This window comes from Salvelinus fontinalis, chromosome 22, assembly GCF_029448725.1.
Source record: "Salvelinus fontinalis isolate EN_2023a chromosome 22, ASM2944872v1, whole genome shotgun sequence".
Taxonomy (NCBI): Eukaryota; Metazoa; Chordata; class Actinopteri; order Salmoniformes; family Salmonidae; genus Salvelinus; species Salvelinus fontinalis.
In genome coordinates, this window is record NC_074686.1 from 25,645,079 (window position 1) to 25,660,657 (window position 15,579).

Below are 15,579 nucleotides of genomic sequence, written 5' to 3' on the forward strand. Positions count from 1 at the left end.
TTTATACTCACTGCAATCAAGGCCTACTGCAATCAATGCAACCACAAACACACAAGCATGCAAACACACACACACACACACACACACACACACACACACACACACACACACACACACACACACACACACACACACACACACACACACACACACACACACAAGGTTAATTGCAGACTGTGAGTCCGGTACATTTCCTGCCATTTAAAAGAGACTGAACACAGTAAATCAGAGAAGGCTGGTAGGAGGAGCTATAGGAGGATGGGCCCATTGTAATGGCTGGAAAGGAAGAAATGGAACGATATCAGACATAAGGAAACCACATTTTTGACTCCGTTCCATTTATTTCATTCCAGCCATTACAATGAGCCCATCCTTCTATAGCTCACCTCACCAGCCTCCTCTGCATGACATATATTTTAGTAACCTTCCATTAGTATTACTGTTATTACCCATCGAGAGGCCTGGTCCTGATACTGAATTATACACTCATAAATATCAGTCTGTGTGTGCATGTGTATGTTTTGTGTGTGTATGCATACCGAAAGCAGTTAATTTGGACTCCACAGGACTTATCCTCTCTCTCTCTCTTTCCCCCTTTCTATCCCTCTCTCTCACAACAGGAAAGGTTACTGTTGTCCCTGCTCCCGGCCCATATCGCCCGTGTGATGAAGGCAGAGATCATTCAGAGGTTACAGGGACCAAGGGACAGGGACTTCGGCCGGGCAGAGGGAACCAACAACTTTCACAACCTCTATGTCCAACGACACACCAACGTTAGGTAAACATCTGTCTCTTTTCTTCTCTACTCTACTCTGCCCTGCTCTGCTCTACACTGCACTACTCTCCTCTCCGTCCTAGATAGGTCATCTATGCTGTGTCCTGTTTGTGTTATTTGTGTTCCTTAGTGTTCTGTAGGGATACTGATATGCTCAGTTAATCCAGGCTCCAATCTACTGGATTCTATTGGTGATTACTGTTGAAATAGACAGTCAAGTAGATCCTATATACATACAGTCAATGATCTCCTTCTGTAGATTGAAAGATAAGGAGCTCCACTCAACTCCAATCTGTAATCATAAGGCCAGTCAAATCATCATCAATGTATTGAAACTCTATTGGGTTGTTGTTAGTAATGCCTTTTCCATCATGGTGGTACAACTGAGAGGGATGTAGCAATGTCCTCGGTTTGGAGTGGGTCTCACAAGTTTGTTTGTATGCAAAATCATCTGTCTGCGTGCGTGAATATTTCTCAAGAGTGTAGAGCTCAGAAGTAGTTTACCATTGACCTCTATGATTATAGCTAATGGGTTTTCAAGGACTGAGGTTCTCCCAGGCAGTTGGGAGTGGCTGCACCAAAGATGTTTGCTGTCCAACGTCATGTGGAGCTGAAAGGCAGCTCTTATTCAGATTCTGACAGCATCACTGTCGCTGTCCTTGGTGCTGAAATCTCAGATTAGATGAGAAAAGAAAAGACTGCTGAGCCTTTTACTGAATGGATATTCCTTTGTCCCTTCTCTCTCTCTCTCTCTCTCTCTCTGCAGTATTCTGCAGAGCATAAGAAAAGAAAGAGAGGAGGAAAGTAGAAGACATTTGTTTTTTACTTTGTTTTAAGCCCTTTGAATCTCTTCCCCCTCTCTCTCTCTCACTCTCTCTCTATGTTTCTCTCTCTCTGTTTCAGTATTCTTTATGCAGACATAGTAGGGTTCACTAAACTGGCTGGTGACTGCTCACCTGGAGAACTGGTGCACATGCTGAATGAATTGTTCGGCAAGTTTGACCAGATCGCCAAGGTAATGTTACACGCACGCATATGACACACACACAGATGACACACACACGGATGTACACATGCTAGCACACACATGGACACACGCACACAGACAAACTAGCACACCATAACGGTAGTTGTGCGTAATATATCCGTGGGAAGTTTTCTCTCTTGCTGATCTGTCTGCTGTGTTTTCTCGGATGGAGTGTTAGCTGTTGATTCATGTCAGTACAGCTACAGGCCTACATGCACGCACACACGCACACGCACACGCACACACACTCACACACACACAGCCTAGTGCCCCAGCAATTTGTTTGTTATATAATAGACAGAGGAGTTTGGATGTTTGGGCATTGCTGTAAGCAGCCTCACATCTAGTGGGAGTGTGTTTTGGTCATCGTTGTGTGTGTGAGAGGGCATTAGCACATCTGTGTAGGTGTATGTGTTCACTAGGGATGCACAGTAATGCAGTTCCACAAGCTATGCAAAGTTCATACAAAGTTGATGAAAAGTAGATTTTTGAATATGGTGGCTAATGGTTATATGCATAATCTGTAAACCCAAGGTCATATTTTGATTTTCTCTGGATTTTTTACATTTTATTTAGACAAAGTAATTCACTTTTTCTCTCTCTCTCTTTCTCTCCCTAGCTCTGTGCATCTATTTCCCCCTCTCCCTATTCCTCTCCCTACTAACTCATGTCTCTTTCTCCCTCTCACCTACTCTCTCTCTCTCTCTCTCTCTCCCTCTCACCTACTCTCTCTCTCTCTCTCCCTCTCACCTACTCTCTCTCTCTCTCTCTCTCTCCCTCTCACCTACTCTCTCTCTCTCTCCCTCTCACCTACTCTCTCTCTCTCTCTCTCCCTCTCACCTACTCTCTCACTCTCTCTCTCTCCCTCTCACCTCTCTCTCTCTCTCTCTCCCTCTCACCTACTCTCTCTCTCTCTCTCTCCCTCCCACCTACTCTCTCTCTCTCTCTTTCCCTCTCTCTCTCACTTGCTCCCGCTCCTCTCTCCAGGAGAATGAGTGTATGCGTATAAAGATCCTGGGTGATTGTTACTACTGTGTATCAGGCCTACCAGAGTCTCTCCCACACCACGCAGGCAACTGTGTCAAGATGGGACTGGACATGTGTGAGGCCATCAAGTAAAACACCAGCTCTCTGCTTTCACACACGCACACTTAACACACACAAACACACATACAACACACACACACAAAAACGTACATACAGTTGAAGTCGGAAGTTTACATACACCTTAGCCAAATACATTTAAACTCAGTTTTTCACAATTCCTGACATTTAATCCAAGTAAAAATTCCCTGTCTTAGGTCAGTTAGGATCACCACTTTATTTTAAGAATGTGAAATGTCAGAATAACGTTTCGGGTAGCCTTCCACAAGCTTCCCACAATAAGTTGGGTGAATTTTGGCCCATTCCTCCTGACAGAGCTGGTGTAACTGAGTCAGGTTGCTCGCACATGCATTTTCAGTTCTGCCCATAAATTTTCTATGGGATTGAAGTCAGGGCTTTGTGATGGCCACTCCAATACCTTGACTTTGTTGTCCTTCAGCCATTTTGCAGCAACTTTGGATGTATGCTTGGGGTCATTGTCCATTTGGAAGATCCACTTGCGACCAAGCATTAACTTCCTGACTGATGTCTTGAGATGTTGCTTCAATATATCCACCTAATTTTCCTCCCTCATGATGCCATCTATTTTGTGAAGTGCACCAGTCCCTCCTGCAGCAGAGCACCCCCACACCATGATGCTGCCACCCCCTTGCTTCACGGTTGGGATGGTGTTCTTCGGCTTGCAAGCCTCCCCCTTTTTCCTCCAAACATAACGATGGTCATTATGGCCAAACAATTCTATTTTTGTTTCATCAGACCAGAGGACATTTCTCCAAAAAGTACAATATTTGTCCCCGTGTGCCGTTGCAAACCATAGTCTGGCTTTTTTAATGGCGGTTTTGGAGCAGAGGCTTCTTCCTTGCTGAGTGGCCTTTCAGGTTATGTCGATATAGGACTCGTTTTACTGTGGATATAGATACATTTGTACCTGTTTCCTCCAGCATCTTCACAAGGCCCTTTGCTGTTGTTCTGCGATTGATTCGCACTTTTTGCAGCAAAGTACGTTCATTTCTAGGAGACAGAACGCGTCTCCTTCCTGAGCGGTATGATGGCTGCATGGTCCCATGGTGTTTATACTTGCGTACTATTGTTTGTACAGGTGAACGTGGTACCTTCAGGCATTTGTAAATTGCTCCCAAGGATGAACCAGACTTGTGGAGGTCTACAATTTTTTTGAGGTCTTGGCTGATTTCTTTTGATTTTCCCATGATGTCAAGCAAAGAGGCACTGAGTTTGAAGGTAGGCCTTGAAATACATCCACAGGTACACCTCCAATTGACTGAAATTATGTCAATTAGCCTATCAGAAGCTTCTAAAGCCATGACATAATTTTCTGGAATTTTCCAAGCTTTTTAAAGGCACAGTCAACTTAGTGTATGTAATCTTCTGACCCACTGGAATTGTAATACAGTGAAATTATCGGTCTGTAAACAATTGTTAGAAAAATTACTTGTGTCATGCACAAAGTAGATGTCCTAACCGACTTGCCAAAACTATAGTTTGTTAACAAGACATTTGTGGAGTTTTAATGACTTCAACCTAAGTGTATGTAAACTACCGACTTCAACTGTATGTACTACCAGACACATGCACACACACACATGCACGAGTACATGCACACACAAACACAGGCATGTAGTCATGTACAAACACACACGCTCACACACAAGCCTCTATCCCAGCCAGACTGGGTCTCAGCTGTGTGTGAGCTGTAGTGCAAATACAATGTGAAATAGTGATGATAAACTAATCCTCTCTTGTGCGCCAGTGGGCTAAACACACACACACACACACACACACACACACACACACACACACACACACACACACACACACACACACACACACACACACACACACACACACACACACACACACACACACACACACACACACACACACACACACACACACACACACACACACACGTTCTGAGGTTCATTTGAGGTTATACATTTTTACCTTAGGAAGGTGCGGGATGCTACTGGGGTTGACATCAATATGCGAGTCGGGGTGCATTCTGGGAACGTGTTGTGTGGCGTCATCGGCCTCCAGAAGTGGCAATACGATGTCTGGTCACATGATGTCACTCTAGCCAATCACATGGAGGCAGGGGGTGTGCCAGGGTAAGATCAACCAATAGGGGGTCTACTGTTTCTTGAAATATTTCCCAAGACATATTTGCATTCACAAACCATTTGGCTTATGTTTATTAATCACCCTCTCTCTTCCTTCCTCCCTCTCTCCTCTCTTCCCTCTCTCTTCACTCCTCCCCCAGGCGTGTCCATATCTCCTCAGTAACATTGGAGCATCTGAAGGGCTCCTATAAGGTGGAACCAGGGGAGGGACAAAGTAGAGACTTTTACCTCAAGGAACACGAAGTCATCACCTACCTGGTCATCAACCCCAAGGTGAGACTTGGGAATGTGGTCCAAACATGGTCCAAACACAACCACAGATATAACATACTCTAAAAACTCACGTTTATAAACTACCGATTTATTGGGTATATACTACTGTTTATAATACATAAAAACGGCAGGAAGCTGTTTGCTTGAATTGAGAAATAGATCTTAGAGAAGATAAAAAAGGGGGGGGAAAGTTATACTCCTCTCCATTTTGATTGGTTCACCAGGTTGAGAGGCGGAGCCCCCACCTGTGTACGCGTTCTCGTTCTACATTGGATGGAGGGAAGATGAGGGCATCGGTCAGAATGACTCGATACCTGGAGTCGTGGGGGGCGGCAAAACCCTTTGCTAACCTACACCACAGAGACAGCATGACTACTGACAACGGCAAGATTAACACTACTGTAAGTAAACACACACACACACGCACACACACACACACGCACGCACGCACGCACGCACGCACGCACGCACGCACGCACGCACGCACGCACGCACACACACACACACACACACACACACACACACACACACACACACACAAACATATTGAAACACACTCATGTCCAGCCTCACCTTCTGTGATTGTGTGTTTCAGGATGTTCCAATGGGCCAGTATCACTACCAGAGAAGAGAGAGGTGAGACTTTACCCCTTCAGATCAGGCATCTTTACTTTACACCAGAACATCAGACTTTACCCCTACAGATCAGTCATCTTTACTTTACACCAGACCACCAGACTTTACCCCTTCAGATCAGTCATCTTTACTTTACACCAGACCACCAGACTTACACCTACAGATCAGTCATCTTTACTTTACACCAGACCACCAGACTTTACCCCTTCAGATCAGTCATCTTTCCTTTACACCAGACCACCAAACTTTACCCCTTCAGATCAGTCATCTTTACTTTACACCAGACCACCAGACTTTACCCCTTCAGATCAGTCATCTTTCCTTTACACCAGTCATGTCTTAAGAACATGACACCAAACAGGATATAATATTGATCAACGTACTCATATTGTTGGCATCGCTGTACTATATGTTCTTTCTGTATACAGAAAATTGCCTGTCGTTATTGTTCGCATATCAAAAGGTATTAAAGAAGGGTTTGATGGGTAAAATCATTTAGGCCTAACCTTGGTTTAATGTTATTGCTGTTATGTTATTGGTTGTGTAGAACAATACACGGTTGATGTCACTATTTCCTGTGTCTAGACTGTCTACCCATCTGAGTGATACTGTTCTCTCATCCTCCTCCAGGAATAGATCTATCTATAGACACCAACCTATGGCTCCTTTCTACACCACTATAGATTCCATTACAGATGTAGGATCTTAGTTTCATCCAGTTTACTACAGCAGGAAACTAATCCTGCAGCAACAGGAAATGTGAATTATTATGTGGATATTCTTTTAGGGGTTGTTAAAAAGTGCCGTAAGAAGCTTTTTTAACCTCAAAAACACTACAAGTTTTACATTTCCTGCATTGCAGGACAGTTCTCCTGGAACAGGGTGATCAAATGAAGATCCTGGATCGGTACATGATTCCCATTCATTACAGGTCATCCTGTCTCCTTGTAGGGCCATCTGTGTTTGTCCTTGAGTATGCTGCATCTTGTTCTTCCTCTCAGGACTAAATCTCAGAAGAGACGGTTTGAAGAGGAACTGGAAGAGAGGATGATCAGAACCATCGACGGCATCAACTCACAAAAGTTAGTACGACTACACACCTGCTTTATTTCTAGAACAGTGACAGCCATGTTGTTCTGATGCATCATCAAGTGTGGTAGGTGTTTCACATTGGTGGTAGATGAGGTGAATTCCCCACCTTACTAACTAAAGCTCTTTGAGACCTAGTGAAAAGCCTGTTGTATAATCCATTCATTATCATTTGTATGAAGCACTTAGCTCAGTACCTTTTATGTGACAAGTGGATTTACGTTAAAATTCAATTCAATTCAGGAGTGCAGATACTTAAAGAGCAACATAAAATAACAGACGAAACAATAGTTATTAAAAACATGACGTGTATTGGGGGGGGGGGGGGAGAATGTCCCAAATGCATCGAAATGATGGTTGGAAGGGAGGAAATTCTGAGGTGTCTTGTTTAATGTCCCTGATGTATTGCTAGTGTCTGTGTGAACCGCTGTCTGAGTGTCTCTGTGTTCTCTTCTCTGTAGGCAGTGGCTGAAGTCTGAGGACATCCAGAGGATCTCACTGTTCTTTCACAACAAGACTCTGGAGAAGGAGGTGCTGTAGGACAACAGCACTGCAGTTCAGTCAAATGCAAATGAAATTGAAAAATGAAAATGGCATATTCTGCCACTGCTGCCCCAGACAAAAATGCAGTGACTCCATAAAAAGAAAAGATGATTGCTGTGAAAGTTAGAACGTGTTAGAGAGTTATAATGTGAAGTTACAGTAAAAAAATGCTTCATTTTGACCACCACCTGTTGACCATGTGTGTGTTAATGTCCCCAGTATCGAGCCACCACTCTGCCAGCCTTTAAATACTACGTCACCTGTGCCTGTCTCATCTTCTGCTGCATCTTCATAGTGCAGATACTGGTCCTGCCCAAGTAAGTCTGGACCCTACATAGTACACTTCATAGTAGACTACATAGTACACTACATAGTATGGATACAGTACTTGTCCTGTGCATCTGTACTCTTCACAGTGCCTTTCATAGTACTCTTCATGGTACTCACCAGTTCAATACTACTTAGCATACAATCTGCATCGTAGCCCTCATAGTGGGAATACTAGATGTGCTAAAAGCCATTCAAGTCCGTGTTCTTTTCTCTATAAAAACAGAGAACTTTGCAATTACAGTGTCAAGAGACAAAATGCATCTTTGATCGATTGAGTCTCACATCAATAAGGTCCCCAATTGCAGCTGCAAATGATACGCCTTAAGATACAGCAATTAAGAGAAAGAAAGAAAGAAAACACAGATGAAAGATATGAATAACGTCTGATGGTTAGAATGTGAATCAAAAGGTCTGGGTCTGAGATGTCGATGATGATGATGAAGATTACTTTGATGATGACAAAGATAATGATGATGATGAATTCTCGTTATGGAAGGAAAAAAGGTCCAATGCACTGCATCATCATTTAGTTAATTGTGTGTGTTTACAGGAGCCAGGACGGGTAGAGCCATAGACAGAGATACTCTAGCTTCTGAAAGCATCATTGATTTTCTCATTCAGACTAACGTCTCTTCCATTTAGACATGACATCATCATTTTATGACACGCCTAAATCAGCCGTCTACTTGGCTAACTTCTGTTAGAAAATATAAACTGTATTCAGGAAACATAGGCCTGCATAATAGGGGGAAGTATGTAGTACTTAGTGGAAGTGGGTCGCAGTTCACTGGTTCCAATTCAAATACATTATCGTTTTACTGCTCTCTATAGTACTCATCTAGAGGTAGTTAACACATTGTGTGTGTGTGTGTGTGTGTTACAGAACAGCAGTGTTGGGGATCTCCTTCGGCATGTCTTTCCTCCTTTTAGCTCTGATCTTGGTCATATGTTTCTCTAGCCACATCTTGGTAAGTTACACACACACACGCATGCAAGCACACACACACACACACACACACACACACACACACACACACACACACACACACACACACACACACACACACACACACACACACACACACACACACACATCATCTACTCCTTTCTCTTCATACCTCTTCTCTCTCTCTTTTTCTCTCGTTCTCTCTCTCTCGTTCTCTCTCTCTCTTTTTCTCTCTCTCTCGCTCTCTTTCTCTCTCGCGCTCTCTCTCTCTCGTTCTCTCTCTCTCCCATTGTCTCTCTCTCTGTCTCTCTCTCTGTCTCTCTTGCACTCTCTCTCTTGGTCTCTCTCTCTCTCTTGTTCTCTCTCTGTCTCTCTTGCACTCTCTCTCTTGGTCTCTCTTCCACTCTCTCTCTCTCTCTGTCTCTTGCACTTTCTCTTGTTCTTTCTTGCACTTTCTCTTGTTCTCTCTCTCTCTCTCTCTCTCTCTCTCTCTCTCTCTCTCTCTCTCTCTCTCTCTCTCTCTCTCTCATTCTCTCTCTGAAATCAACAAAGCATGAGAAGACTTTGCCTTTGTTTTGGTTTGTTTGTTTGTCAATTAGGGTGTGCAGGGTGAATACGTGGTCTGTCGTATGATAATTTGTTAAAAAGCAAATTTGACATTTGCTCAGTACATTGTTTTCACTGAGGAAATGTACAAGTCTGCTGTTAATGATAATGCAGAGGATTTTCCCAAGGTTGCTGTTGACGCATATCCCACGGTGTCACGTTCCTGACCTGTTTTCTGTTGTTTTGTATGTGTGTGATGGTCAGGGCGTGAGTTTTGGGTGGGCAGTCTATGTTTTCTGTTTCTATGTTGGTTTTGGGTTGCCTGGTATGGCTCTTAATTAGAGGCAGGTGTTTTGCGTTTTCCTCTAATTGAGAGTCATATTAAGGTAGGTTGTTTTCACTGTTTGTTTGTGGGTGATTGTCGCTGTGTCTGTGTATTTTGCACCACACGGTACTGTCTCGTCTCGTTCGTTCGGTCGTTCCTGTTCATGTGTTCGTCGTTTCATGTAAGTTCATAGTTTAGGTCTGTCTAGTTTGTTTTGTTATTTTGTTAATCATTCCAGTGTATTTCGTTTCATGTTTTTCCGTCTTGTCATTAAAACATTATGTATTCATCACCCGCTGCGCCTTGGTCAACTCACTCACCGAAAGAGAGGCGTTACAGAATCACCCACCAAACCCAGATCAAGCAGCGGGTTAACGGACAGCAACGACAGCGCAAGAAGGATGAATGGACATGGGAGGATGTTTTGGACGGAAAGGGTTGCTACACATGGGAGGAGATCCTGGCTGGAAGGGATCGCCTCCCATGGGAACAGCTGGAGGCACTGAGGAGAGCAGAGGCAACCGGAGAAGGGAACCGGAGTTATGAGGGGACGCATCTAGCACGGAAGCCCGAAAAGCCTGTGAGTACCACCCAAAAATTTCTTGGGGGGGGGGCTAAGAGGTAGTGGGCCGAGGGCAGGTAGGAGACCTGCGCCCACTTCCCAGGCTAACCGTGGAGAGCGGGAGTACGGGCAGACACCATGTTACGCAGTAGAGCGCACTGTGTCTCTTGTACGGGTGCATAGCCCAGTGCGGGTTATTCCACCTCCCCGCACTGGTAGGGCTAGATTGGGCATTGAGCCAAATGTCATGAGGCCGGCCCTACATATCTGGTCACCAGTACGTCTCCTTGGGCCGGCTTACATGGCACCAGCCTTACGCATGGTGTCCCCGGTTCGCCAACACAGCCCAGTGCGGGTTATTCCACCTCCCCGCACTGGACGGGCTACGGGGAGCATGCAACCAGGTAAGGTTGGGCAGGCTCAGTGCTCAAGGGAGCCAGTACGCCTACACGGTCCGGTATTTCCGGCGCTACCTCCTCGCCCCAGCCCAGTACCACCAGTGCCTACACCACGCACCAGGCTTCCAGTGTGTTTTAAGAGCCCTGTTCCTCCTCCACGCACTCTCCCTATGGTGCGTGTCTCCAGCCCAGTGCCTCCAGTTCCGGCACCACGCACTAAGCCATCTGTGCGTCTCCAGAGCCCTGTACGCACTGTTCCTTCTCCCCGCACTCGCCCTGAGGTGCGTGCCCTCAGCCCGGTACCTCCAGTTCCGGTACCACGCACCAGGCCTATAGTGCGCTTCGAGAGGTCAGTGTGCCCTGTCCCTGCTCCCCACACTAGCCTTAAAGTGCGTGCCGTCATCCCGGTACCTCCAGTTCCGGCACCACGCACCAGGCCTACTGTGCGCCTCAGCAGGGCAGAGTCGGCCGTCTGCCCAACGCCTTCTGCACTGCCTGTCTGCCCAGCTCCGTCTGAGCCATCTGTCTGCCCAGCGCCCTCTGAGCCATCTGTCTGCCCAGCGCCGTCTGAGCCATCCGTCTGCCCAGCGCCGTCTGAGCCATCCGTCTGCCCAGCGCCGTCTGAGCCTTCCGTCTGCCCAGCGCCTTCTGAGCCATCCGTCTGCCCAGCGCCTTCTGAGCCATCCGTCTGCCCAGCGCCTTCTGAGCCATCCGTCTGCCCATCGCCTTCTGAGCCATCCGTCTGCCCAGCGCCTTCTGAGCCATCCGTCTGCCACGAGCCATTAGAGCCGCCCGTCTGTCCCGAGCCATTAGAGCCGTCCGTCAGTCAGGAGCCGCCAGAGCCGTCCGTCAGTCAGGAGCTGCCAGAGCCGCCAGCCAGTCAGGAGCTGCCAGAGCCGCCAGCCAGTCAGGAGCTGCCAGAGCCGCCAGCCAGTCAGGAGCTGCCAGAGCCGCCAGCCAGTCAGGAGCTGCCAGAGCCGCCAGCCAGTCAGGAGCTGTCCTACAGTCATGAGCTGCCGTACAGTCATGAGCTGCCCTACAGTCATGAGCTGCCCTACAGTCATGAGCTGCCCTACAGTCATGAGCTGCCTTACAGTCATGAGCTGCCCTACAGTCATGAGCTGCCCTACAGTCATGAGCTGCCCTACAGTCATGAGCTGCCCTACAGTCATGAGCTGCCCTACGCCAGCAGCATACCACCCTGCATACCACTGCTGGCTTGCTTCTGAAGCTAAGCAGGGTTGGTCCTGGTCAGTCCCTGGATGGGAGACCAGATGCTGCTGGAAGTGGTGTTGGAGGGCCAGTAGGAGGCACTCTTTCCTCTGGTCTAAAAAATATCCCAATGCCCCAGGGCAGTGATTGGGGACACTGCCCTGTGTAGGGTGCCGTCTTTCGGATGGGACGTTAAACGGGTGTCCTGACTCTCTGAGGTCACTAAAGATCCCATGGCACTTATCGTAAGAGTAGGGGTGTTAACCCCGGTGTCCTGGCTAAATTCCCAATCTGGCCCTCAAACCATCATGGTCACCTAATAATCCCCAGTTTACAATTGGCTCATTCATCCCCCTCCTCTCCCCTGTAACTATTCCCCAGGTCGTTGCTGCAAATGAGAACGTGTTCTCAGTCAACTTACCTGGTAAAATAACGGTAAAATAAAATAAATAAATAAAGTCATGAGCTGCCCTACAGTCCGGAGCTGCCACCCAGTCCGGAGCTGCCACCCAGTCCGGAGCTGCCACCCAGCCCGGACCTGCCAGAGTCCCTCAGCCCGGACCTGCCAGAGTCCCTCAGCCCGGACCTGCCAGAGTCCCTCAGCCCGGACCTGCCAGAGTCCCTCAGCCAGGACCTGCCAGAGTCCCTCAGCCAGGACCTGCCAGAGTCCCTCAGCCAGGACCTGCCAGAGTCCCTCAGCCAGGACCTGCCAGAGTCCCTCAGCCAGGACCTGCCGCCCCTTATCCCGGTGCTGCCCCTTATCCCGGTGCTGCCCCTTATCCCGGTGCTGCCCCTTATCCCGGTGCTGCCCCTTCATTTAGGTGGTTTTAGTTGGAGGGTGGTCATTGGGGGGGGGGATACAGAAGCGGGGAGTGACTATGGTGGTGTGGGGACAGCGTCCGGAGCCTGAGCCACCACCGTGGTCAGATGCCCACCCAGACCCTCCCCTGGACTTTGTGCTGGTGCGCCCGGCGTTCGCACCTTGAGGGGGGGGTTCTGTCACGTTCCTGACCTGTTTTCTGTTGTTTTGTATGTGTGTGATGATCAGGGCGTGAGTTTTGGGTGGGCAGTCTATGTTTTCTGTTTCTATGTTGGTTTTGGGTTGCCTGGTATGGCTCTTAATTAGAGGCAGGTGTTTTGCGTTTTCCTCTAATTGAGAGTCATATTAAGGTAGGTTGTTCTCACTGTTTGTTTGTGGGTGATTGTCGCTGTGTCTGTGTATTTTGCACCACACGGTACTGTCTCGTTCGTTCGGTCGTTCCTGTTCATGTGTTCGTCGTTTCATGTAAAGTTCATAGTTTAGGTCTGTCTAGTTCGTTTTGTTATTTTGTTAATCATTCCAGTGTATTTCGTTTCATGTTTTTCCGTCTTGTCATTAAAACATTATGTATTCATCACCCGCTGCGCCTTGGTCAACTCACTCACCGAAAGAGAGGCATTACACACGGTAGTTATTGGTGTCAAATTTGTCCTCACTTTTGTGAATTGGGGTGATCAGTCCTTGTTTCCAAATATTGGGGAAGATGCCAGAGATAAGGATGATGTTAAAGAGTTTTAGTATAGCCAATTGTCTGTATATTTTATAATTTCATTGAGGATACCATCAACACCACAGACCTTTTTGGGTTGGAGGGTTTTTTGTATTTTGTGTTGTGGTTCATTCAATGTAATTGGAGAATCCAGTGGGTTCTGGTAGTCTTTAATAGTTGATTCTAAGATTTGTATTTGATCATGTATATGTTTTTTCTGTTTGTTATTTGTTATAGAGCCAAAAAGATTGGAGAAGTGGTTAACCCATACATCTCCATTTTGGATAGATACTTATTTGTGTTGTTGTTTGTTTAGAGTTTTCCAATTTAGGTTAGTCTATGGATTCTTCAACTACATTGAGCTGATGTCTGATGTGCTGTTCCTTCTTTTTCCATAGTGTATTTTTGTATTGTTTTAGTGATTCACCATAGTGAATCTCTGTCACTCTCTCTCAATGGGTCAGGCTGAATGAATGAATTGTCAGTGATGACCTTGGGTTTACTGTTGAAACCGAAAATCCTGTCTATTGTATGCAAGTGTGGAACACACTGAGAGAGAGAGAGAAGTGGGAGGGGGGAGAGAAGAGAGATGGATGAAGAGGAGGAGAGAGAGAGGAAGAACGAGCTGGGGAAGAGCGAGGGAAGAATAGAGAGGAATAGAGCGAGAGACACTTTAGACTTTCTGTCTTTATTTAATGATCTTCATTTGATTAAAAACACCATAGTAACCTTCCCACACCCAGAGAGAAAGAGACAGGAAGATAGAGAGAGAAAGAGACAGGAAGATAGAGAGAGAAAGAGACAGGAAGATAGAGAGAGAAAGAGACAGGAAGATAGAGAGAGAAAGAGACAGGAAGATAGAGAGAGAAAGAGACAGGAAGATAGAGAGAGAAAGAGACAGGAAGATAGAGAGAGAAAGAGACAGGAAGATAGAGAGAGAAAGAGACAGGAAGATAGAGAGAGAAAGAGACAGGAAGATAGAGAGAGACAGGAAGATAGAGAGAGACAGGAAGATAGAAAGAGAAAGAGACAGGAAGATAGAGAGAGAAAGAGACAGGAAGATAGAGAGAGACAGGAAGATAGAGAGAGACAGGAAGATAGAGAGAGAAAGAGACAGGAAGATAGAGAGAGAAAGAGACAGGAAGATAGAGAGAGAAAGAGACAGGACGATAGAGAGAGAAAGAGACAGGAAGATAGAGAGAGAAAGAGACAGGAAGATAGAGAGAGACAGGAAGATAGAGAGAGAAAGAGACAGGAAGATAGAGAGAGAAAGAGACAGGAAGATAGAGAGAGAAAGAGACAGGAAGATAGAGAGAGACAGGAAGATAGAGAGAGAAAGAGACAGGAAGATAGAGAGAGAAAGAGACAGGAAGATAGAGAGAGAAAGAGACAGGAAGATAGAGAGAGACAGGAAGATAGAGAGAGACAGGAAGATAGAGAGAGAAAGAGACAGGAAGATAGAGAGAGAAAGAGACAGGAAGATAGAGAGAGAAAGAGACAGGAAGATAGAGAGAGAAAGAGACAGGAAGATAGAGAGAGAAAGAGACAGGAAGATAGAGAGAGAAAGAGACAGGAAGATAGAGAGAGAAAGAGACAGGAAGATAGAGAGAGAAAGAGACAGGAAGATAGAGAGAGACAGGAAGATAGAGAGAGACAGGAAGATAGAGAGAGAAAGAGACAGGAAGATAGAGAGAGAAAGAGACAGGAAGATAGAGAGAGACAGGAAGATAGAGAGAGAAAGAGACAGGAAGATAGAGAGAGAAAGAGACAGGAAGATAGAGAGAGAAAGAGACAGGACGATAGAGAGAGAAAGAGACAGGAAGATAGAGAGAGAAAGAGACAGGAAGATAGAGAGAGAAAGAGACAGGAAGATAGAGAGAGAAAGAGACAGGAAGATAGAGAGAGAAAGAGACAGGACGATAGAGAGAGAAAGAGACAGGAAGATAGAGAGAGAAAGAGACAGGAAGATAGAGAGAGAAAGAGACAGGAAGATAGAGAGAGAAAGAGACAGGAAGATAGAGAGAGAAAGAGACAGGACGATAGAGAGAGAAAGAGACAGGAAGATAGAGAGAGAAAGAGACAGGACGATAGAGAGAGACAGGAAGATAGAGAGAGAAAGAGACAGGAAGATGGAGAGAGAAAGAGA

At 46.2% G+C, this 15,579-nt stretch overlaps 1 protein-coding gene across 9 annotated transcripts in view; it reads left to right on the plus strand.

Moving 5' to 3' along the window:
- LOC129820106 (adenylate cyclase type 2-like) overlaps window positions 1-15,579 on the plus strand; it is a 98,177-nt gene that overhangs the window by 45,631 nt on the left and 36,967 nt on the right. For 7 of the 9 annotated variants that reach the window (XR_008754153.1, XM_055876981.1, XM_055876976.1 and 4 more), the window contains 11 exons: window positions 621-778; window positions 1,679-1,790; window positions 2,790-2,917; window positions 4,874-5,032; window positions 5,185-5,317; window positions 5,542-5,718; window positions 5,913-5,953; window positions 6,955-7,035; window positions 7,501-7,573; window positions 7,805-7,902; window positions 8,799-8,883. Coding sequence is in view for 8 of the 9 variants with exons in the window: in XM_055876981.1 (XP_055732956.1) it covers window positions 621-778; window positions 1,679-1,790; window positions 2,790-2,917; window positions 4,874-5,032; window positions 5,185-5,317; window positions 5,542-5,718; window positions 5,913-5,953; window positions 6,955-7,035; window positions 7,501-7,573; window positions 7,805-7,902; window positions 8,799-8,883 (1,245 nt within the window). In the remaining variant the exon portion in view is untranslated. The remainder of the gene's footprint in view (window positions 1-620; window positions 779-1,678; window positions 1,791-2,789; window positions 2,918-4,873; window positions 5,033-5,184; window positions 5,318-5,541; window positions 5,719-5,912; window positions 5,954-6,954; window positions 7,036-7,500; window positions 7,574-7,804; window positions 7,903-8,798; window positions 8,884-15,579) is intronic. The other 2 variants (XM_055876974.1, XM_055876977.1) reach the window with 2 other exon arrangements.